General features: G+C 40.3%; 1 protein-coding gene across 2 annotated transcripts in view; it reads left to right on the top strand.

The window, feature by feature from the left end:
- The window catches only part of ap2b1 (adaptor related protein complex 2 subunit beta 1), a 265,422-nt gene that overhangs the window by 101,229 nt on the left and 137,994 nt on the right, over positions 1–26,199 (top strand). For both annotated transcript variants that reach the window (XM_072243607.1, XM_072243606.1), the window contains exons 13-14: positions 8,323–8,582; positions 12,834–13,032. In XM_072243607.1, the coding sequence (XP_072099708.1) occupies positions 8,323–8,582; positions 12,834–13,032 (459 nt within the window). The remainder of the gene's footprint in view (positions 1–8,322; positions 8,583–12,833; positions 13,033–26,199) is intronic.

Raw genomic sequence — 26,199 nt, 5'->3', positions numbered from 1 at the left:
ATGGAAGATTTTAACTTTCCTAATACTGATTGCCGTCTCCTTAGCGCAAGGGGTATAGATCAGGCGGAGTTTTGATAAGCCAACAGAGGAGAGGCTGTTGTTGATCTGATACTGGAAAATGAACCTGATTAGGTGTCAGATCTCTCGGTGGGAGAGCATTTTGGAGGTAGTGACCACAACTCTTATCTCTTTCACCATAGCACTGGAGACGGACAATTTGGGAAAACAATTGGGGTGGGGGAAATTTGATGCTATTAGGCGGAACTTTGGAGCAGATGTTCTCAGGGAAATACACAGTAGAAATGTGGGAAATGTTCAGGGAACATTACATGGAGTTCTGCATAGACATGTTCCATTGAGGCAAGGAAAGGATAGTAGAGTTAAAGAACCATGGTGTACAAAGGATGTAGAAAATCTAGTTAAGAAACGAAAAGTTTACGAAGACTCAAGAAACTAGGTACTGTTAGAGCTCTGGAAAATTACAAGGTTACTAGGAAGGAGCTTAAGAATGGAATTAGGAGAGCCAGAAGGGGCCATGAGAAGGCCTTGGTGAGCAGGATTAAGGAAAACCCCAAGGCATTCTACAAGTATGTGAAGAGCAAGAGGATGAGCCATGTGAGAATAGGGCCAATCAGGTGCAATAGTGGAAACGTGCATGGAGTCGGAGGAGGTAGCAGAGGTACTTAATGAATACTTAGCTTCAGTATTCACCAGGGAGAAAGACCTTGGCAATTGTGGGAATCACTCACAGTGGACTGAAATGCTTGAGCATATAGACATTAAGAAAGAGGATGTGCTGGAGCTTTTGAAAAGCATTTTTAGGTAAGTCACTGGGACTAGATGAGATATACCCAGGCTACTGTGGGAAGCAAGGAAGGAGATTGCTGAGCTTTTTGTGATGATCTTTGCATCATCAATAGGGATGCGAGGAGGATTGGAGGGTTGCAAATGTTGTTCGCTTGTTCAAGAAAGGGAGTAGAGATAACCCAGGAAATTATAGACCAGTGAGTTTGACTTCAGTAGTGGGCAAGTTGTTGGAAAAGATCCTGAGAGGCAGGATTTGTGCGTAGTTGGAGAGACATAATCTGTTTAGGGATAGTCAGCATGGCTTTGTCAAGGGTAAGTCGTGCCTTCGAGTCTGATTGAATTCTTTGAGGAAGTAATGAAACACATTAATGAAGGTAGAGTAGTGGATGTAGTGTATATGGATTTCAGTAAAGCATTTGATAAGGAGACCTTGCTTTGTGGATCCAGAACTGGCTTGCTCACAGAAGGGTGGTTGTAGATGATTGGTATTCTGTATGGAGGTCGGTGACCAGTGGTGTTCCGCAGGGATCTGTTCTGGTACCCTTTCTCTTTGTGATTTTTATAAATGACCTGGATGAAGGGGTAGAAGGGTGGGTTAGTAAGTTTGCTGATGACACAAAGGTTGGGGGTGTTGTGGATTGTCTGGGTGGTTGTCAGAGGTTACAGCGGGACATTGATAGGATGCAGAGCTGGACTGAAAAGTGGCAGATGGCATTCAACCCAGATAAGGGTGAAGTGGTTCATTTTTGTAGGTCCAATTTGAAGACAGAGTATGATAAAAATGGTAAGACTCTTGGCAGTGTGGAGGATCTGAGAGATCTTGAGATCCATGTTGACTGGACACTCAAAGCTACTGCACAAAGGTTGACAGTGTTGTTAAGAAGGTGTATGGTGTGTTGGCATTCATCAACCATGGGACTGTGCTCAAGAGCCGTGAGGTAATGTTACAACTATACAAGACCTTGGTCAAACCCCACTTGGAGTATTGTGTTCACTTCTGGTCACCTCACTATAGGAAGGATATGGATACTATAGAGAGAGTGCAGAGGAGATTTACAAGGATGTTGCCTGGATTGGAAGGTGTACCTTATGAAAATAGGTTGAGTGTACTTGGCCTTTTCTCCTTGGAGTGATGGAGGATGAGAGGTGACCTGATAGAAGTGTTTAAGATGATTAGGGGCATTGATCGTGTGGATAGCCAGAGGCTTTTTTCTCAGGCTGAAATGGCTAACATTAGGGGGCATAGTTTTAAGGTACTTGGAGACAGGTACCAAGGGGGTGTCAGGGGTAAGTTTTCCACACACAGAGTGCTGGGTGCATGGAATGCACTGCCAAGGATGGTGGTGGAGGCGGATACAATGGGGTCTTTTGAGAGCCTCTTAGATAGATACATGGAGCTTAGAAAAATAGCGGGCCATACGCTAAGGAAATTATAGGCAGTTTCTAGAGTAGGTTACATGGTCAGCACAACATTGTGGGCCGAAGGGCCTGATATGTGCTGTAAATTTTTCATTGATTCTAACGTATTTCTTTGTGTTTACTGTGAATGCACAAGAGAAGATGAATTTCAGGGTAGTATGTGGTCACATTTACATACTTTGAATTTTGACATCTTCTGATCCTATGTTTCTTCTTCCTAAGGATATGATACCATTTTTTTTTTACCACAGAGCCACACCATCCGTTTACTCTTTTTCATAGATGCTGCCTGGCCTGATGAGTTCCTCCAGCATTTTGTGTGTGTTGCTTAGATTTCCAGATCTGCAGGTTTTCTCTTGTTTGTGATTGGGCCACAACATTACCTCTGTCTGACTGCCTGACTTTTTGATAGGATGTTTGTCCTTGGATGTAAGCTCCCTGCTGCAATGTTATTTCAACTACAAATCTGTAATGCTCACAACATCATACCTGCTAATTTCTAGCTGCGCTATGAGCTCAGCTACATTATTTCGTATTTTTATTTTTGATGTCACTGAGACTAGACCTGAAGCTCTTACTGTGTTCGTATCCTATTTGTTGTGTAGCAGAATGTATCTTGAGAGCCTTGTCTCATCTTTGTACAAGAAAAAAATCCTACTCCAAATCCGAATCAGACTTATTACCACTGATGTATATTGTGAATATTTTTGTTTTATGACAACAGTACAGTGCAGAACATAGAAAGTTGTGTAAGAAATGTAAAAAAATAAATGTAGTGGAAAAAGAGAGAAAATGGTGAGATTGTGTTCATGGACTGTTTAAAAAAACAAATGCGATGGTGGAGGGGAAGATGCTATTCCTAAAACATTAAGTGTGTGTCTTCAGATACCTTCTAACTGATGGTAATGATGAGAAGAGGGCATGTCCGGATGGCAAGGATCCTTAATGATGGATGCCACCTCCTTGAGGCATCACCTTTTGAAGATGTCAGTGGTCTGCAGTTAGTGTCTGTGACGTAGCTGGGTTCAGTTTTTTTTCTGATCCTGTGCAGTGGTACCTCCATATCAGAATCCTTCCATGGTACATCTGTAGAAATTTGCTATGGTCTTTGCGGACATAACAAATCTCCTATCATTTAATGAAATATAGCCACCGATGTAACTTCTTTGACGCATCAATTCAGGATGAATCGTCAGAGATGTTGATATCCAGGAACTTGAAGTTTCCATTGCTGACCCCTTGATGAGAACTGGAGTGTGTTCTCCTGCCTTCCCCTCTCTGAGTTCTACAATCAATTCTTAGTTCTTACTACATTGAGTGCAAGGTTGTTGTTGCGACACCACTCAACCAGCCAATCTATCCCACTCCTATGCAGCACCTGAAGCTATACTTCCTAGATTTCCCTTCAGTGGGGAAGTAACCGCTCAGCATCTGCCTTATTAAATTCCCTCAGGATCATGTATATTTTAACTGTATAACCATTTAGTTGCAAGTTTCAAATATGTTTAACCAAGCAGGAAAAGAGCCCCCAGACTTAATCTGATCCTATGATTGCATGGAGGAATTTTGATAGTAAATTGGGCTCTGATATAATTTGTAAAATCTGATATTTAAATGCTAAGTCATTGCAGGAGATCTCCAACCCATAGCATATTCTTCCTGTTATATGTAAGAAGTTGCTGATGCTTCCTTTGTTCCTGGCAGTGGAATGCATCAGTAGCAGAGATCATGGCATCGAGGGTTGTTCTCCTGCACAGGAGTGGAGGTAAAAGAGTTGGACTGATGCAGAGAATAGAACATTTAGTTGTAAGGAGAACACGCAGGCATTTCTGCAGTCAGAAATGGGACCCTGGGATGAAATAATTGCTTTTCTGGTTCTAAACTCAAGTATGCCTTGGAGCAGCTACAGAGCATCATGGGGGAAAGGGTGAACAGCAAAAGATTTTAAAATTGGGATGAAATCATGCAAGTTGAGTTAGAAAGTAAGTTGAAAATAGGAATTGAAAGCTAGTAACCTTGGATTACTGCAGTGCCACGTGCAAGTCAGGTTAGAAACAGAAGGACATTTCAGGTTTAAAAAAAAAAGGCTAAAAGAATGCTGTAAAGGTGAGAGATTCAATTTCCTGGGAAAATGGAACTTGTACTGGAGCTGTTGAGATTAGTGCAACTTGTACAGGCTGCACTTGGGCAGGATTGCAAGTATTGTCTTTAGGAGAGTGTTTGGCAATGCTGTCGGGGAGAGTTCAAACTAAAATGATGGGGATAAGAAGACAGGAATGGGAGTAAAAGAGAGAAAGAAATATAATGGCCAGAGAAATCAAGGGTGAAAAACAAAAGGGTTTGCAGTAGAAAATAATGTTAATTAGGCTAGTAATGTTAAAAAGACAAGCCTAAAGCATTCTCATCTTAATGCTTGGCACATAGGTGAATTAATCACATGAATAGATGTCTGATGTAATTGGGATTACAGAGATATGAATATAGGTGAACTAAGGATGGGATCTAAATATCCAGAGCTATTCAATATTTAGGAAGGATTGACTGAAAGTAAAAGGAGATGAGGTTAAAGAAATTGTTATCCTGGACAGCAATGAGTAATTGTTCAAGTTTATCCATGTGAATTTCAAATATTTACCCATTTCGATCCACTGTCAATAGAATATTTTCATCTCCCTTACACCTTCATAGTTTCCCGAATTTATATTCAAGGTCCTCCCATCAGAATCTCAGAATCTGCCATTTTACTGTCCATTTTAATGAAGAGTTCTACCATATAAAGGTTATGAAGGCTCACACAAGATTACTAATTGATTTTCACTACTCAACACCCAGCGTAGGAATGCCTGCTCTCTTGTTGGTTTATCAAAGCTCAGAAAACACTGCCATATACGCTGTAGGAATTTCTCCTCCTCAATATTGTTCCTGATTTTGTTATCTATGTGTGGATTAATGTCACTCATTATTACAGCTATACTGTATTGCATGTGTCACTAGTTTCCTACTTAATTCCTTTCCCGATATTATCACTAATGTTTGGGAGTCTATATACAACTCCTACCAGCAGTTTCTGTCCTTAGCTACATATTTCTTTGTTTTGCTGATATGAATTCCACATCATCCAAGCTAACGTCCTTCCTCACTATTGCATTAATCCAGCATTTTGTGTGTGTGGCTTGGATTTCCAGCATCTGTAGATTTTCTCTTGTTTGGCATTAATCTCCCCTTTGATTCTGAACTTCGCAAAGAGCAAGACAAATAAGCTTTCAGAAATGTTAGGCAACCTAGGGTCTTGGGGTGGGAGGAAGAGGATCTGAAGAAAATCAGTATTTGTAGGAAAATGATATTAAATTGAAGGCAGATAAATCCCCAGGACCCAATAGTTTATATCCCAGAGTATTTAAGGTCATAATGGCTACATTGGTGGTCAATTTCCAATTTTCTTTGGACTCTGGATTAATTCTATAAATTAGAGAGTGGCGAAGTAACCCCAATATTTAAAACAAAAAGGGAAATAAAGAAAACAGAATATTAGGCTACAAATGAGGCACAAATGCATGAGTTCTTTATTAAGGACATAATGGTAGAGCATTTAAAGTCTATACAGGATCATTTCAATGCAGCATAGGCTTACAAAAGAAGTATCATGCTTGACAAATATATTTGATTTTTTGATGATATAACTAGTGTCGAGTAAACCAGTGAAAACCAGTGGATGTAGTTGTGTATTTGGACTTTCAGGAGGGTATCCAAAAGCACCCATGCAACAGATTAGTGAGAAAAAAATAAATAAAATTGTGGGTGATGGATCCAACACTTGCTGGTATACTGGAGACTGGAGTAACAAACTGGAGCCATGTGCTGGGCAGTGACCCGTGGAGTAGCACAACAGTAAATGTTTGATTCAATGACTTTGAGGTTTGAGATTTTTATATTCTGTGCTTTCTGCTTATTTTTGCCATTTGCGCAATTTGTTCTTTTTTTTTGGTTGTTTGATGTTTTCTTTGAATGGGTTCCATGGTGTTTCTTTGTTTCGTGGCTGTCTGTGGGAAGACAAATTTCAGGATTACATACTGCGTACGTACTTTGATAATAAATGTACTTTGAATTTTTTGGACTACAGTTGCTCACAATGTGTATTAATGATTTTGATAAAGGAATTGGGTGCAATATCTCTTAAGTTTGTGTATGACAGAAAGCTATGTCGCAGTGTAAGGAGAATGCAGAAAGGTTCTAGTGTTATTAGGACAAGTTGAGTAAATTGGCAGATGTAGTTATATTGTGGGTAAGTGAGGGTTATCACTTGGTGTTAGAAATGGGAAGATAAATTATTCCTTGAATGGTAATAGATTGGGAAGGTGCAACAATAATTGGGTGTTCTTGTATATCAGTTACCAAAAGTAAAAATCAAATGCTTTGGGCACTTAGAAATATAAATAATATGTAGCCTTCATTGCCAGCATATTTGAGCATAGGAACAAGTGTCTTACTGTTCTGGTGAGATTATACTTTAAATATTACTTGTTTTATTCTCATCTGAAAATGGATTTTCTTGCTATGCACCAAATTGGTTCCGGGAATGATGGGTTGGTCATTTGAAGCAATATTTGGAAGATTTGCTAGAGTTTAGAAGAATGAGAAGGCATCCCATTTAAACTTGGAGACTCGATGTTATTAATGCAGGAGAGTGGTGGAGAAGCCCAGAAATACAGCTCACAGCCTAAAGATCTGGGATTAACCACTTGGGACAGAGTAAAAAAGAAATGTCTTCTCTGAGTGGTGAACTCATTGAGTTCTTCACCACAAATGCAATTGAAGCCAAATCAATTAATAAGCTTAAACAATTAGATCAAGTTCTAATAGCTAATGAGATCAAGGGATGTGAGAAGAAAGCAGAAGCAGGGCACTGAATTTGGATAATTCAGGTAGGTTCAAAGAACTGATTGGTCAACTATATTTTCTGTTTTTCTTTGTTTTATGCCATCCCCTTAGTACTAGGAGTAAGCTTGGTGAACTCATCTGATAAGCCTTCAGTGTAAGCATATTCCTCTCCAGAGGAGAACCTGAGAGCATATTATCCAATTTAGAAAAACAGCTGTGGTTTACATAATCATATAGTCAGCTATCAGCTGTACGTAAATAATTTATAACTTTAAATATGACAGCTTCACCAAAGGATACACCTATCGCTTTCAACCATCATTAAGATTAAGGCACTAAAATGATAGTCCAGCTTTTTCCTTGAATGAGTTTACTTAGATTATTTACCAACTAATTTGATTTTGTGTGTGGGCAGTTAGTTTCCTGCTCTCTTCCATATCTTTGAATGTTTCATCTGATGAGCCTCTCTTATTCCATTGGCTTCAATTTTATGGGAAAAAAAAATAACATGCGGTCAGTGCTCTTTAATGTTCAAATTCAGCTTCATTTCTCTCATCTGCCTTGGTTCATTAAAAAAAACCCAATCAGGTTTGTTAAACACAATTTGCCATGTTGGCTTCCCTTTATTAGTCTTCCCTGCAGCCATTTAAATGAAGGTTATTCAATTAGCCCAAGATTCTGAACTTTGTAATACATAATTGTTTACAGTGAATGATCAAACGTATTGCCATTTACAGTTTTAATCTAATTATAGCAGTAGTTGTTATTTAATTCTAAATTCATTGGTCATCTAGTGTCTTTTCAAACATGTACACAATACAGCAGCTGTGTCTGACCAAGGCACCAATTTAATCTAATGCTGTTTAAGTAAACAGCTCTTATTTCATGGTGTTCAAACTCTGCATGAGACAGCTAATTCCCTTTGGTCTGCATTACATTTATGCAAGTTGTGTATATCTTTTATTTTATAAAATGCCATGCTTGAGGTGCTATATATGGAAATAACTAGCTGCCCTCTGACTATTTCAGTCTTTGCATTTTATTCCTTCAATTAATGATGAACCAAAATTTTATAAAACCGTAATCTTGTAAGTGCTTTTAGTGTATAATCACTGTGTTGCTGTTCTAAAGTGATAATGATTCATTTGCAGAGTATGTCTCTGTCACTATAATCCTGCTAACAAAGATGAGATTTACAAATGCCTTTTCTGTTTCTAGGATTCTGATAATCCTGATCTCCGTGACCGTGGGTACATTTATTGGCGTCTACTATCCACAGACCCTGTAGCTGCAAAAGAGGTGGTTCTGTCTGAAAAGCCTCTGATCTCGGAGGAGACTGACCTGATCGAACCAACATTACTGGATGAGCTCATCTGCCATATTGGATCACTGGCATCTGTTTATCATAAGCCACCAAATGCATTCGTAGAGGGCAGCCATGGAATCCATCGCAAGCACCTGCCATTGCAACTTGGAGGGTTAGTAACAATAAGAACAATGCTATAATAGGAACATTTGATCAGCCTACCATGTCCAGGTACCTTTCTGTAATAATCCATTTACCAGTCTTCTATGCTCAGGTGATTTAAATCCTCACCTGTCAGAGCCTTGAACACACGGTCAGAATGGATGACGGAGGCAGATACTCTATCTGCCTCTGGATGGAAAAAAAATCCTCTATATTTCTCACACTTCACTTTCAATCCCTGCCCTCTAACTTTATAGACCACACTGCTGGGAAAAGATTACTATCTTTAGGCTTCTCATAATATCATATACCACTAACTCTTCTCTTCTCTTCCCCCCCCAACCACCACCACTACCCCCATGTTCTGTTTTCTGCAAGGGAGACAACCACAGTCTATCTAGGCTCTCCTCAAACCTAAAACACACCATCCCAAGCAATATCCCGGTGAATCTTCTCTATACCTCCTTCAGTGCAATCATGTCTTTATATTGGTGACCAGAACTGTACGCTGTATTCCAGCTGTGACCTAACCAAAGTTTTATAATGTTGCGCCATAACTTCCCAATCTCCTTTCTCTTATCTTCTGTATCAGGCTATTGAAGATAAGTTCCCCAAATGCCTTCTTCACCCCTTTATCTATATGTGCTGCCACCTTCAGGGATTCTTGGACTTGTATACTGAAGTTGATCTTTTCCTCAATGCTCCTTTTGGCCTTACCGTTCATTGTGCATGTCCTATCTTCGTTTGTCCTCCCAAAGTGAATCACCTTGCATCTATCAGATTAAATTCCATCTGCCAGTGCTCTGCCCATCTTACCAACTGGTCAATGTCATCATGTCATCAATATCCTTGCCATGTGAAGCACACCAATTTTCCTGTCATCTAGAAATCACTGAATTGTAACTACTACTTTCATATTCTGGTTGTAAATATAGCAAGGTTGGTATGCAGTGGGGTTAATAACTGACAGCACTGATTCCTGTGATACTCTATTCATTATAAGCTTACAATCACTCCAGAAAACAATCATTATTTGCCTCCTCCTCCCTCGTCAAATTTGGATGCATTTTGCCATCTTGTCCTACATTCAAAATTTAGTTTATTGCCACTAACGTAACTCATGAAGTTGGTTGTTTTGTGGCCGCAGTACTGTGCAGACATAATGAATTACTATGTTATAAGAAATAAATAAACAGTGTAAAAGAAGAATAGCAAGGCAGTGTTCATAGACCATTCAGAAACCTGAGAGTAAGAAGCTGGTCCTAAAACACTCTGTGTGCACGTACAGGCTCCTGTACCACCCCTGCGGTACTAAAAAGAAGAGGGCATGTCTTGGATGATGAGGATCCTTAATGATGGATGTCCCCTTATTAAGGTACCTTTGGGCAATGCCCTAAATGGTAGGTGGGCTTATGAATGTGATGGAGCTGGCTGAGTGTGCAACCTTCTGAAGCTTCTCATGATTCTATGCCGTGGAGCCTCTGTACTAGTTAGTGATGTAACCAGTCAGAATGTTCCATTGGTAGCCTCTGCCTTTTTTGGACCAGTCTGACCGTGTGGTACCTTGTCAAAGGCCTTACTGAGGACCATGTGCTTATAAATATGTTGTGCTACTTCTTTAAGAAATCTAGTTCAATTTGTGAGACTGGATCCCCTAACAAACATATGCTGACTATCTTTGATTGATCCCTGCCCTTGCAGATTAATTTTGTTCTTCAGAATATTTTACACTATTTTTGCTATTACAAATATTAGATTCATATGCCTGCTATTAATAGGCTTAATCCTGATAAATAACTCTTAAATAAAGATAGCATATTTGCTGTCAAGTAACCTTGTGATTAGTAATCCTCTGATTAAAGTAAGTAAAGGCATCTGTTAGTCTTGTGAGACCATGGATCTGCACCTGGAAAGTCTTCACTCTCCAGGGCGCAGGCCTGGGCAAGGTTGTATGGAAGACCAGCAGTTGCCCATGCTGCAAGTCTCCCCTCTCCACAACACCGATGGTTGTCCAAGGGAAGGGCGTTAGGACCCATACAGCTTGGCACCAGTGTCGTCGCAGAGCACTGTGTGATTAAGTGCCTTGCTCAAGGACACAACACGTTGACTTGGCTGGGGCTCGAACTCACGACCTTCAGGTCACTAGCCCAATGCCTTAACCACTTGGCCACACCGAAATCCTGTGATTAGTAAAGGTTTAAATATCTGGCAGGGCCCCAGCCATCTTCTCTTTTGTATCCCATGGCAGTATGGGGTAGATCTCATCAGGAACTAGATATTTATTCACTTTTAAGACCACTGATTCTTAAGTCATATCTCCTCGTTCTCAGTAATAGCATGTTCTAGGATTGTCTTTCTGTCTCTCTGTCCCTCACTCAATCCTCCAACTACAATGTCACACTCAGTGAATACAGATGAGGAATATTCATTTAAGAACTCACCTTTGTTTTCAAGCCCTCCACGCATTGTTGCCAGTGGTTCCCACTCTTTCCCTGTTTACACACGTCCTTAAAATATGTATGAGTTTCTGTTTATTGGAAACTTTGGGCTTGTGCTGTTGGTATAGTATATAGCATCTGTAACTTCATCTCAGTGTAATGGATATGGTCTCAGAATTTGCCAGGAGTTGTAAACTCTTTGTGCTTCTTGTAACACTATCTCCAGTTTTGTCTAGAGCAGACAATACAATGGTAATTTCCTGAATATAGAGAGAGGCACTACCTGATATCCGAGTGAGAGGACATTGCAATTGCCAATCCTACAGAAGTGCTTAATTACCCAGTACATTCCTGACAATAAAATAATACAAGAACTAACTTATATTTGGAAAAATTATTGAAAAGAACTCAAATACTATAAGATATTAAAGAACAATTAAGTAGTTTAAAGTTAATTCAATTATCTGAAATGTAACTCTCCTATTCATCCTCCCTTTCCATTGGCATGAATTGTGATCACTGAAACAGGCACAGGTTCAACAGAAAGAATAAGTGTATTTCTGATTACACTTCTCGTATAATCACTGAGGAACTACTGGAGATTGCTGCTGCACCACTGGATTCTGCGATCCATTCAGAGTCAGACTGCATTTGGAGCGAGAGCAGTGAGGATTTCTTGGGAGGATCAGGAGTTACTAACTTTGCACACGTATCTGGAGATAGTTAGCTTTATGTCTGTTAGATAGAGAAATTGCCATTAGATAACAGAATTACTGATGTTTCTCAAGGAAGTACAAGTCAGGATTTCATAATTGGTGATTCCAGTTAGTTTTAGTTTACAGTAACATTTTGATATTTGATTTTGTATTGCTTCGAATTCCTCACTGGTTCATCAAAGGTTGTAAGTAGTTCAGCCAACAGCCTCTTGTTTTAGTAATTAATAGAAATAATTTTCCTCTTGCTATAGAGATAATTGTTGTCTATTCTTTACATAATTGTTTGCTTGTGTTTTGATAAGCAGCTGGGACGTTGCTTGTTGTCCTAGTGAGTCCTTCTTGCTATTAAATTTTGTTTGTGAAGTAACTTGAAACATTTTTACTATGTTAAATGCATACTGCATTCTGTATCTTCATGGAGGCCACCTAATATTCAACTATTGCAACTAACATTCAGCACTAAATATCAGCAGTTGCCTGATCATTTAATTTTTGTTTATTGATGTTTTCATGGTTAACTACAGATAAATAGCTTATGGTTTTGTTTTGTTGGTCTCCTTCAACTGTTTGGGTTGACAAGGAGCTGAATAAAAAGATTTTAACTATTGCTCAGTGTTTTGGGGAAATTGGATTTTGAAACCATTCAAGGTTTTACTGCTGTGACATAGAATCATGTTGCCTTCTAACATGTGAATGGAAAGCTGATGAGTGACCTTGAGAATTTTCTTCACTTCATTTCTAACACTTGGCTAATTCAATATAATTTTCTCAATTGTTATTAGATTCCCTCAAAAGTATATATACCGCTCTCTGCTGCTTGTATTACATTGTTAACTCCCGATCATTATCACCGTAAAGGTAAATGCATCACACGTATATTAGGCTATGACAAGCCGCAGTTATGGAAGGATTGTATTTCAAAATTGTCTAAGTCTTCTCTCTGAGCATTATGTGCTGACAATAGGATACAGCAGTCAGTAACAGATCTGATCTAATCTGTACTTTCACTCATTTCCTATGAGACTTTACATGCTTCTCATCTGATATGGGATTCAATATGAGAGTGGTCTTTATTTTAAGCTATCTCACTTTTTTTTCTCCATCCAGAAGTGAGCCGGATAGTCCAGTTGGACCAACAACTACAGCAAACTTGACTTTGGAACAGCAGCCTCAAGTTATTCCATCCCAAGGTGACCTTCTGGGTGATCTCCTGAACCTTGACCTGGGTCCTCCTGTCAATGTACCACAGATGTCTTCAATGCAAATGGGAGCTGTGGATCTTTTGGGAGGTGGATTAGACAGTTTGGTGAGTTATTTTTGATTTTTTAAACTTGTACCTTGCAGAAAACAAACATGTTAAATGTTTGATCTGAGATACGAGTACATTCTTCAGAAAGGAGATATAAAAGGCTTATTTCAAATGTAGGCAGATAGATAGGATTTTTAGATTTTAAGTCAGTATTTTTAGTAGCTTGTTTAACATGTGTTAAGTAATTACAGATTGAAACTCTTTAATCTGGGACCTAACCGTTGCACAGAAAATTGCTCCCTGCTCATCACCTCCTGTGTAGGAGAACTGTTCTTAAGTATAGAGCTCCCTGTTTCTCATCTGAAGGCTGTCTGTAACCCAAAGCTTCTGTAAGTCAGAAACTTTGGTGGCAGACTTTGCAAAGGTTGTGCAGCTAATTTAATTAGCTACAGAATATTACAGTTTTTATTTAGTTTTAGGTTTTCATAGAATTAATTAATTAGTAAAGATCTATGCTACAGATTCAAAACATGTTGGACCACAGGAGGTGCCAAACCATAGATTATCAGACAAGAGAGTTTCAACATGCAATTGAGATACAAGGAATCCAGGTCAGACATGTCTCGTTGCCTCTACTGTGACAGGATTAGAGATTTCCAAAACAGCATACTCCTCTGTTGGAATTCTGTGTGCAATTCAGGAACCAGGCTCTTTAAAAGTGGAATTAATTTTCTTATTTAAATAAAACTTAGAGCATTATCAGGGTAGTGGATAATAGCTATTAAACCGTACAGAAACTGTTTGAAGAATTACATCAGTTGCCATTTTATAACCCAAAAGGTTAATGCCTTTTATGATCTCTTCACATGCAGTATGCCTTAAATTGAGAATGATTGTTTTAATATATTATTCAAGAAGTGTGTGGTTTTGCAGACTGTCAGCATTTAATTACACATCTCTAGTTGCCCTTGAGAAAGGTGGTGGTGGTTTGTGTTCTTAAACTGCTGTAATCCTTGAGGAAGTTAGGATGGTGTGGGCTTGGAGAGCAACTTCCAGGTGGTGGGGTCCCCAGTGCTGCTGCTGCCCTTGTCCAACTATCTGGTAAGAGTAATGGGTTTGGAAGGTGCTGTCCAAGGAGTTGCTGCAGGGCACCCTAGGGATGGTATGAACTGCTGCTGCTGTGCGTCACTACTGGTGTGAGTAACTGGATGTAGGTGGGGTTCCAATCAAGAGGACTGCTCTGCCCCATACAATGTTGAGCTTGGCTTATTCTTTTTGTAAGTGATCAAACGAGCTAAAGTTCCACCTCTGTGGTAAGAGAGAACAGAATTATTCAGTGAATTTGGGCTGTAGCACAGGTGAGATGTAATCAGAATAGTTATAGTATGGGAGGAAGCATTTCAACTCTTATCATTTAGAACAGCACAGATCATTCCTGTCCTTTGCATTTTCCCTGAAGCCCTGTGAAAATATCTTTTATCTCAGATTCTCGTCCAGTTCCCTTTGGAAGTCTAGAATTGCATCTAGAATTCAAAATGGCAGCATACTAGTAGATTGTAAACCCCTAAAAACTCACGACATCAAAAAAAGCTTTCCTTTGTGGCACTTTCTGTACCTTTGCCATTCACTGGTATTTCACGTCCCCTGGTTCGTAACTCTTCCACCAGTAGGAGCAGTTTCTTCCCATCCATTCTGTCTACGTGCTTCATGACTTTAAATTCCTGAGTCAGATTCCGTCACTGTTACAAAGAAAGCAACCCCAGCTTTGCTGGCCAATCTATACTGATAAAGACCCTCATCACAAAGTGTCTTTAATTGTATAGATAGCCCAGAAAAGGCATTAAGTGGCAACCAAAACTGGGGGTAAACCTAAATTGTGGCACCAAAATTGGGCAAATAGTTCAAGTGGCTGACTGATGTTTTATTCTGATGCTTTTTTCCCATATGTTAAGTCTACATTCCCAACTAGTCCTATCACTTTCAAAGAGATACGAAAATACTATTAGATCTTACAGTTTTTCTACACTTTTGAAGAATTTTTTCCCTCTGTTTTGTTTGGCCCTTCTCATTTTTCTTATCAAAATGTTACATTTCACATTTTACCACCTTGTCTCTATTTCAGGGGTTCAACCTTTTTTAAATGGTGGATCCCTACTATTAACCAAAGGGTCCGTGGACCTCAGGTTGGGATTCCCACCTCCATCTCCTTAGAGCCCATTGCTTTCATCCTCTCAGTTCACAACTCCGAGTTCGTGTGTTCCAAATTAGAACGTATACATCCAAGTCCAAGTCACGATATGAAGGAAGGCAAAGATCCAAGTGTGCTGAGGAGCATCTTTCACTGCTCTCCAGTCATTCAAACAACTAACATTGATTGACACCTCCTTAGGCAAAAGGGTCGGATGGGGTGGCATTTGTTATGTATGTCCAGGAAGGATTTCTTGACGCAATATGTAGACAGGCCAACTAGAGGAAAGGCTATACTGGATCTAGTGCTGGGCAGTAAACCAGGTCAGGAGTGAGATCTCTCTGTGGTAAGCACTTCGGAGACAGTGACCACAATTCCCTGACCTCTGCTGTAGCTTTGGAGATGGATCGATGCAGATGGTATGGGGAAGTATTTAGGGGAGGGGTTTCATGGTATTTGACAGGAAATTAGGAGCATAAATTGAGAACAGATGTACTAGGGAAATTGCCCTTAGGAGGCAATTGTGTAGGTTTCTGGATAAGCTTGTCCCACTGAGGCAGGGGAATATGGTAGGGTGAAGAAATCATGTTTCGCAAGAGGTGTGGAACACCTGCTCAAGAGGAAGAGAGAAGCTTAAGGTTTAGGAAGCAAGGATCAGACAGATCTCTAGAGTGCTACAAGAAAGCCAAGAAGGAGCTTAAGAATGGACTTAGTAGAGCTAGAGGGGGCATGTGAAGGCCTTGGTGAGTAGGATTGTAGAAAACCCCAAAGCATTCTCCATATATGTGAAGAACAGGAGGATGACTAGAGTGAGGATAGGACAGAATAGGGATAGAAGAGGAAACATGTGCCTGGAGTCAGAGAAGGTAGGGGAGGTCCTTAATGAATACTTTGCTTCAGTATCTACCAGTGAAAGGGACCTTGATATTTGTGAGGATAGCATAACCAGGCTTATATGCTAGAACATGTCAACATTTAAAAAAAAAAGGCTGTGCTGAAACTTTTGAAAATCATTAGAATAGATAAGATCCAGGGGCCAGATGGGATATACCTCAGGTTGTTAAGGAAGCGAGGGAAGAGACTGCTGTACCTTTGGCAATTATTTTTGCATCCCTTTAGATGGGATTCCCTATGGTTGGCTCATTCAGACGGTCAGGAGGCATGGGATCCTGGGAAACTTGGCTGAGTGGATTCAAAATTAGCTTGCCCATTGAGGGCAGAGGATGGTTGTTGATGCTCATATTCTGCCTAGAGGTTAAGGACCATTGGTGATCTGTTCTGGGGCTCTTGCTCTTTGTGATTTTTATCAATGACTTAGATGAGGAAATGTAAGGGTGGGATAGTAAGTTTGTAGATGACAAAGGTTAGTGGAGTTGTGGATAGTGAAAAAAGTTGTCATAGGTTACAGCAGGATATTGACATGATGCAGAGCTGGGCTGAGAAGTGGCAGATAGAGTTCAACCTGGAAAAATGTGAAGTGATACACTTAGGAAGGTTGAATTTGAAAGCATCATACAGAACAGAGGGATCTTGGGGTCGATAGATCCCTCAGTTCCTGTAAGTTGATAGGGTTGTAAACAAGGCATATAGGCCTTCGTTAGTCAGGGGTTTAAGTTCAAGTGCCACAAGGTAATGTTGCAGCTCTATAAAACCCTGGTTCACCACACTTGGAATACTGTGGTCAGTTCTGGTCACCTCATCACAGTAAGGATGTGGAAACTTCAGAGAGCGCAGAGATAAAGCAGAATGCTGCCTGGATTAGAGAGCATGTCTTTTATGGATAGTTTGAGTGAGCTAGGGCTTCTCTCCTTGGAGCAAATGAGGATGAGAGGTGTTTTGGGTAGCGGTGTACAAGATGATAAGAGGCATAGATCAAGTAAGTAGCCAGAGACTTTTTCCCAGGGCGCAAAACGGCTATACTAGGAGCATAATTTTAAAGGGATTGGACGAAAGTATAGGGGGAATGTCAGAGGTAAGATTTTGCACAAAGTGCTAGGTGCATAGGACACCCTACCAAGAGTGGTGGTAGAGGCAGCTGCATTAGGAACATTTTGTTAAAAACTCTTAAATAAGTACAAAGATGATCAAAAATGGAGGGCTACGTAAAGAGGAAAGGGTTAGATTGATCTCCGAGTGGATTATAAGTTTGGCACAGCATTATGGGCCAAAGGGCCTGTACTGTGTTGTAGTGTTCTATGTTCTAACTACTTTCTATGTCCTAGTAAATAGCCAGTTTTTATTCCGTGCAGCTACAGCCTTTTATTTCATGGCTTTCACCCTATTAATGTATTATGTGGCACTCGTACCAAACAAGTTGTTCCCCTCATTGACCTTTTCTGTTAGTCTTTCAGTAGCTAGACACGATTTGGCATGAACAAATCTATGCTGTCCTTCTCTAATTGTGTCTAAGTGACTGCTAATTATGTTCCTGATGATTATTTGTAGAACACTGCCTTCCACAATGGATGCAGATCTGCTCTGTAGCTACTCTGTTTATCACTGTCTCCAATTTGGAGCAAATGTGTATTAGTTGCATTGATCAGTATTCACGCTGCCTTGAACATCTGTAAGATTAAAGCCAGGGGTTCTGCAAAAGCCAGTGTAGCCAACTGAACAATAGTTTTAATATTACAGATTAATGTTCAGGACAGTAAAAATCCCCTCCTTTTCCTTATTTTTCTGGTCCTATCCTGAGCTAGTTCTTCTAGTCTTTTTCTAAATGCTTTTTGTTGCATTTGTCTCTCAGGTTCCAACTGTCCCACTTTCACCTTCTCTATCTTCTGCTTTATTTTGCTTCTTTTGCTTGCCATATCACTTTCAGAACTTTCATCTTCTGAGCTTCTCCACCTCATTATAAGTTAAGATGAAAACCAAACTTGGGAAATAGTAAATGGAATCATTAATAAGACATGGGAGCAGAATTAGGCTATTCAGCCCATCAAGTCTGTTCTGCCGTTTCATCATGGGTGATTTATTATCCTTCTGAATCCCATTCTCCTGCCTTCTCCCGTAATCTTTGATGCCCTGACTAATCAAGAATCTATCAACCTTGTCTTTAAATATCCCTCTAGCTGAAGAAATTCCTGCTCATCTCTGTTATAAATCAATGTTTCTCTGTTCTGAGGTTGTGCCTGGTGAACCTAGACTCACCCGCCATAGGAAATGTCCTTCCCACATCCACTCTATTCAGACTTTTTAATAGTTGATGGGTCTCAAGGAGATTTCACCCCCCACCCACCACCACCATGCTTCTAAACTCAAGCAAGTACAGGCCCAGAGCCACCAAACACTCATGTTAAACCTTTCAGTCCTGGATTAATCATAGAATAATGTAGCTCAGAAATAAGCTTTTTAGCCCAACTTGTCCTTACCAATAAAAATGCCCACCCATATCCCTCAAAACCTTTCCTATCCACCTTTTTAAAAAAAATGGTTATGCTTCTCACCCCATTTCAATATGAGCAATGTTAATGCTACTCCTGAGAAATTTATACAGTCAGTTTCTCCTGATATCCTGAATAATGTTTTAATTTTTTCATATTTTAGGTTGCTTTCAGCTATTGTTTAGTGGTAGAGATAAACATTAACGCTAGTCTATACAAAAAGAGAACACCATTTACTTTTGTGCATTATCATTTTAAAATATATTACTGTAGTGACCAACATAATGTTGTCATTAGCGATAAGAAAAAAAAAGATGCAAACAGGTTTATACCATGAAAAATTAAAACACTAGTATGGATTAGCAAACCCACTCTGCAGGTGTTGTTCAGCAATGAGGTAACCTGGTTCTTTGACAGGGTGTTTGTTTAACATGCATCTCACTCCAATTCTTCTATTCACTCATCCATTATTGCTGTTGGTGGATGAAAGCTGCCAAGTTCAATAGAGCATCATCAGAGACTGAATATCTACTAGAACTATCATTAAACTTTCAGTCTATTGTGTCACACTCACAATATCGTATTGCAGGAGATGGAGAGGAGGCTGCTTTTGTTAAAGGTTGTGCAGGGTGAGATATGGAATTAATGAAGTGCTTATTATTATTATTATTATTATTATTATTATTATTATTATTATATTAGTGAGAAATAGGGTGGGAAGTATCAAGCACTTTCAACTAAGCAAGCAAGCAGGCAGAGAATTGTGACCTAGGACAATATCTGGATATCCTCTGCTATCCAAGTTCAGAGCTGCAATGTGGTTACTGGGAATTTTGAAAAAGAGTTTGTCATCTTTGGTATTCTGAAAATTTGGAAAGAATCTCATGGAGCAGTGAGAAGTTATTGTGCTTGAGGTCACCAAAAAGAAAGTTAGATGTGGAATGGCATAGTTTTACAGTTCACATTCCATACTCTGTCATACTGGTTAAGTTGTTGCAATTATGCAGTGAATAAATCTTGTGGAAAAACTGCAAGCACTTCCATTGTGGGTGATTTTCTGTTCCTTATCAACAGTGACTAATTGGAAGACCTTTGCTTGCCAAAAGGTATAGAGTTTATTGCAATGTTAGTCCTTTTGCTCACATTCAGATTACTTCGGTATGATTCAATCTTCCAGTGTTAGTTCTATTCTTGATGGATGGAGCAAAAGATATCATTGCAAGGTTCAACCCTGCAATGATCTTGCAATTTGACTGAATTGGATCATCACCTTGGGATGATCCAATCCAATCAAACCTTATTGAGCTGTGTTTTGACTAGTTGATAAAAGAAATTTAAATTGTTTATGTAGTCCAAGTACTGACTCTGAACTATTATTTTGCTGATCCCATATAGGTTGAAAAAGTGGAGCTATACATTTGGTCCTACGTAAGATTGTGACCCATGCTTGACAATTTTGCATCTTAGCTGAAACTTCTTTGAGTTTGCACTGTAGCTCTGCAACTTTAGTTAATTGCTTGGTTCATAGGAGAATAACTATGGTTTATTTATCATCTCTGTTCATACATGTATTTGTGCATAGCCTCAGGCATTTATAAACAGATCCGTACATACACATCCGTACATACACATACATGTGTATGTGTACGTACATACACATACGTACAGCTTTCTCCATTTGTACATTGGCTATGTACACTGATTTTGCCCAACTATGTCAGCAGAAGTAGGTTAACAGAAGTAGGTGCAATAATGATTATGGCTTGATCCTAACCTCCAGTGCTGCCTGAATTGAGTTTGTCCGTTCTCCCTTCAACCACACGGATACAGTCTGGGTGATTCAATTTCCTCCAGCATCCCAAAGATGTAGTGATTGACAGGTTAATTGTCCACTGTAAATTGTCCTCAAGGTTGGAGAAACAGGGAAGGATTTAATAGGCATGTGAGAGTGGCTCTCCTTCTATAGTCATAACTTACTTTGTCTCATAAATAAATATTACTAATTCAAAATAGGAGTAGGTGTACAATAGTACCAAGTCTCTCTTTTGCTGACGTAAGGGATTTTGTATGATTCTATTTCCACAACTTGGTATCCGACAAAATTGCAAACTGATTAGGATAAATGTATGTTACCATTGCAGCTGGGGGACAGAATTGGTCTACTAAAAAGAGTAATGCAAGGTAAAAACTTAAAGTTTAAAAGAAGTTGAAGATTAAATGGATTAGTAATGCACAATTGAAAGGATACTTGACAAATAAGTGGAGAAAGAGAAAGTAAGCTGCATATAATTTATATGCAATAGTAGCAGCCAGTATTTCTTCACTAAGGTTCAGATGATGCAGTTAAGGTCATTCACTTGGGAGGAAATAACATCAGAGGATCAGTGTCTGAGTTGCACACCCCTACCACATTGTGTATGACCTTGGCTGTAGGGTTCTGACCCCTCATGAGGGTAGAGCAGGTAAAGAGAAGATGTGTAGATGGGAAAAGAAAAAATGTATCATAATTAGCATAGTGGTATCAGCGCTGGACTTTGGGGCAAGAGGTCCCGAGTTCGAATCCGGCCGGCTCCCCTGCATGCTCTCCATCCGTGACTGCGTTGAGTGTCGAGCTAACAACTCGACCTCGTTTAAAAAAAAACCTGGAGAGGGATGGACTCTGCCAGGTTTCAGATGCCCAAGGCATGCCGTACAATGAGCATACCAAAAAGCTTGTGTGTGTGTGTATATATACATACATATATACACACACACACACACACACACACACACACTTCCTGTTATATACATGTGTATTCATAATTCATTTAGTTTAAGTTCAATAATTACATAGAAATTATTATAGAACCTTATTTTTTCAACATTGAATGTCATTTAGGCAACATTCAATTATTGATTTAACCAATATGAGTAAATCTAATGCCAATGTATTTTAGTGTTTGAAAAGTGAACAAATATCAGGAGAAAGTTTGAATGTGACATGAACAGCAAGTTTTCTATGCAAAGAATAATAGGTACCTTGAGTGGGTTGTCAGGGGTACTAATGGAAGCAGGCAGGTTAGTGGAGTTTAAGAAGCTTTTAAATATACTATGAATATGAAGGAAATGGAGGGATATGTATGACGGACAGGAAGAGGGCTCGTAGTATAAAATGGCATAAGGATGGGCATTCAATTGTGGGCTTTAAGGACGCTTTAAGGATGATATTGGTCACCTGGAAGTTAGTCTAACTAACTTCTTTCACAGAGGCTAAAGTCAGTTCCCTGCTAAGTTGCAGGATATGTAATTGACGCTGCCAGGAGGCAGTTTTTTGTTATGTATCGCTGTCCATCTCTTTGCAGTTTGCTTACAGCCTCATTTGAACCACAATAACAAGGGTTACATGCCTCTGAAGGTGGATGTTCGATTGCATGAAAATGAAGAAAGAGATCTGATCAAGTAATCAGACTCCCAGGCCACTCAGTTGCTATGAATTTGCTTGCAAAGAAAGAGGGACCAACTCTAGGCAGTATCCTGGTTTTATAATTCAGTGCAGAAGAAATAAAAAGTGCTTTCTATTATTGCTGTAAGCCATTCCCAATATGACGAGAGGTGTAGGTACTTTGACATTTGTCAGACAAGTGGAAAAAGAAGAAAAAATATCAAATAAGGTGAAGGGAGGGGAAAAAACAACAAAAAACACATCAATAATTTTCAAGTAACACACATCAAAGTTGCTGGTGAACACAGCAGGTCAGACAGCATCTCTAGGAAGAGGTACAGTCGACGTTTCAGGCCGAGACCTTTCGTCAGGACTAACTGAAGGAAGAGCTAGTAAGAGATTAAAAAGTGGGAGGGGGGAGGGGAGATCCAAAATGATAGGAGAAGACAGGAGAGGGAGGGATGGAGCCAAGAGCTGGACAGGTGATTGGCAAAAGGGGTATGAGAGGATCATGGGACAGGAGGCCCAGGGGAAAGGAAGAGGGGGAGGGGGGGGGAAGCCCAGAGGATGGGCAAGGGGTATAGTCAGAGGGGCAGAGGGAGAAAAAGGAGAGAGAGAGAGAGAAAGAATGTGTGTATATAAATAACGGATAAGGTACGAGGGGGAGTTGGGGCATTAGCGGAAGTTAGGGAAGTCAAAGTTCATGCCATCAGGTTGGAGGCTACCCAGATGGAATATAAGGTGTTGTTCCTCCAACCTGAGTGTGGTTTCATCTTTACAGTAGAGGAGGCCGTGGATAGACATGTCAAAATGGGATGTGGAATTAAAATGTGTGGCCACTGGGAGATCCTGCTTTCTCTGGCGGACAGAGCGTAGGTGTTCAGCAAAATGATCTCCCAGTCTGTGTCAGGTCTCGCCAATATATAGAAGGCCACATCGGGAGCACCGGACGTAGTATATCACCCCAGCCGACTCACAGGTGAAGTGTCGCCTCACCTGGAAGGACTGTCTGGGGCCCTGAATGGTGGTAAGGGAGGAAGTGTAAGGGCATGTGTAGCACTTGTTCCGCTTACAAGGATAAGTGCCAGGAGGAAGATCAGTGGGGAGGGATGGTGAGGGGGGAAACGAATGGACAAGGGAGTCGCATAAGGAGCGATCCTTGCGGAAAGTGGGGGGGGGAGGGAAAGATGTGATAAATAATTTTCAATTCTGTTTCCCCTTCTGTATAATATGTGTCATGTGTGATTAAGAATAAGAGTTGTGTTAATGGTTAGTTTCACTGAGATACTAGGGGGCTAAGCAGTCTGCGGTTCTGGTATTCTCAGTTAATAGTATCAAAGATTACTGAGGTTAAATCACTCTTGTCTTTTGAGGGGTATCAGATATCAATGCTTCAGTGACTTTGAGGCATGCTATCTTTGCTGTTAGTCACTGGTAGTATGTAATCTGGAACATATATACTATTAACTGCTACCCTAATATTAGAGTTGTGAGATCTTGAGATCGTCAGGATAATTGGACCTGCTCAGACTCTTTAATACAAATGATGAAGAGCTTAAGGATGAAGAATTCCTAAAATGTGAGCAGGAAAACACTGTGAATCCATATTTTTCTGACCTACTTAAAAAGGAACCATTTCTGGCAAACAAGGTTAGATGTGATTGGATCATATGGGATCCAGGCAGTTGGATACAAAATTGATTTGGTGGAAGTAGTCAGAAGTTGGTAGAGAGGGTTTACCAACCTGTGACTAGTGGTTTGTCATCTGTATTAATAATTTGGATGAGAATATAGCCAATGTGGTTTGTAAGTTATGTGGATGACACCAAAATTGATGTTATAGTGGACAGTGAAGAGTATCATTTAATATTACAGCAGGATCTAGATCAACAGGGGAAGTGGACCAAAGAATATTAGAGAGAATTTAATTCTAAGAAGGGCAAGGTATCGCATTTTGGTCAAACCCTGGATAATGTTGTAGAATAGAGAGACTGAGGGATGCAGGTATAAGAGTTGATATGTTTCATCACCAACCTCTCAAAGCACTTCATCACAGTGGATGTAAGCGCTACTGGACAATAGTCATTGAGACAGGTTACCATGTTTTTGGGCAACGGTCTAATTGAAGCCTACTTGAAGTAGGTGGGTATCTCAGACTGCTGAAGCAAGAGGTTAAAGGTCTCAATGAACACTCCAACCAGTTAATCAGCACAGGTCTTTAGTACTTGGCCAGGAACCCCATCTGGTCTGGATGCTTCTCGTGGGTTCACCCCCCTGAGGGCTGCTCACACATCGACTTCAGAGACTGGAACCACAGGATCGTAGGAGGATGTGGGAGTTCATAATGGTTCCTCCATGGTCAAAGTGAATATAGAGGGCATTGAGCTCATCTGGAAGTGAAGCCCTGCTGTCGCTTGATTTAACTTTATAACAGGTGATGCCATTCAAGCCCTGCTACAACTGTCGAACATCTTTCGTTGATTCAAGTTTAGAGCGGAATTGCCACTTCACCCATGAGATGGCTTTCAGGAGGTCGTAGCTGGACCTCTTCTAACTTTCTTGATCGCCAGTCCTGAATGCCTCTGATCTGGTCTTCAGCCGATTGCGAATCCCATGGTTTATACAGAACTTTTAGTTGGGGAAGATTCTGAATGATTTTGTGGGGACACACTCGCCTACAACTGCTTTTCTAAAGTCTGTGACAACCGTGATGTATTCATTCAGATCAACAGATGAGTCCTTCACACAGCTCAGTCCACCGATTCGAAGCAATCCCGTAGCCACTCTTCTGTATAATACTTTATGTTACTATTGACCTGTGTGAAGGACTCATCTGTTGATCTCAATAGCACTTGGACTTATTGTATATACTTCTGGTTATTCTGTTTTTGGAAAGATGTGCTGGCATTGGTGAAGGTCCAGAGGAAGTTAACGAGAATGATTTCCTTATCTAAGAAAAGATGTCCTGTCGTTGGAGAGGGTCCAGAGGTGGTTCATGAGAATGATTCCGGGAATTAAAGGGTTAATATTTGATGGCTCTATAACAGCTGGAGTTTAGAAGAATGAGGGGCGGATCTCATTAAAACCTATTGAATGGCCTAGACAGAGTGGATGTGGAGATGTTTCATATAGTCTAGGACAAAAGGCACAGCCTCAGAATAGAGGGATATCCATTTAGAACAGAGATAAGAAGGAATGTCTCTAGCCAGATGGTGGTGAATCCATAGGCTTCATTGCCGCAGATACCTGTGGAGGCCAAGTCATTGAGTATATTTCACCTGGTCCGTCAACGCCAGCTCCATAGCAAAGAAAGTCCACCAGCGTCTCTACTTTCAGTGAAGACTGAGAAAAGTCCATCTCCCACCTCCCATCCTCACCACATTCTACAGAGATTGTATTGAGAGCATCCTGAGCTGCTGCATCACTGCCTGGTTCGGAAATTGCACCATCTTGGATCGCAGGACCCTGCAGCGGATAGTGAGGTCAGCTGAGAAGATCATCGGGGTCTCTCTTCCCACCATTGCAGACATTTACACCACACGCTGCATCCGTAAAGCAAACAGCATTATGAAGGACCCCACGCACCCCTCATACAAACTCTTCTCCCTCCTGCCATCTGGCAAAAGGCACCGAAGCATTCGGGCTCTCACGACCAGACTATGTAACAGTTTCTTCCCCCAAGCCATCAGACTCCTCAATACCCAGAGCCTGCACTGACGCCAACCTACTGCCCGCTACTGTGCCTGTTGTCTTGTTTATTATTTATTGTAATGCCTGCACTGTTTTGTGCACTTTATGTAGTCCTGGGTAGGTCTGTAGTCTAGTGTAGTTTTGTGTTGTTTTACGTAGTTCAGTGTAGTTTTTGTATTGTTTCATGTAGCACCGTGGTCCTGAAAAACGTTGTCTCATTTTTACTGTGTACTGTACCAGCAGTTGTAGCTGAAATGACAATAAAAAGTGACTTGACTTGATATTTAAAGCAGAGATTAATAGGTACTTGGTTAGTCAAAGAGGGCATCAAAGGTTACAGGGAGAAGGCAGGAGACTGGGATTGAGAGAGATAATAAATCAGCCATGGTGAAATGGTGGAGCAGACTTGATGGACCAAGTAGCCTAATTCTGTTCCTATGTCGTATGGTCTTAAAAGTCTGTGGCTGGAAGAACTGTACTAGAAAGTTCCAAAGGGAATAATCCCTTTGGAATAGCTTAAGTGTCTCACTTGGTCTCAAACT

This window comes from Mobula birostris, chromosome 25, assembly GCF_030028105.1.
Source record: "Mobula birostris isolate sMobBir1 chromosome 25, sMobBir1.hap1, whole genome shotgun sequence".
Classification (NCBI taxonomy): domain Eukaryota; kingdom Metazoa; phylum Chordata; class Chondrichthyes; order Myliobatiformes; family Myliobatidae; genus Mobula; species Mobula birostris.
This window is presented reverse-complemented; position numbering and strand designations above follow the sequence as displayed.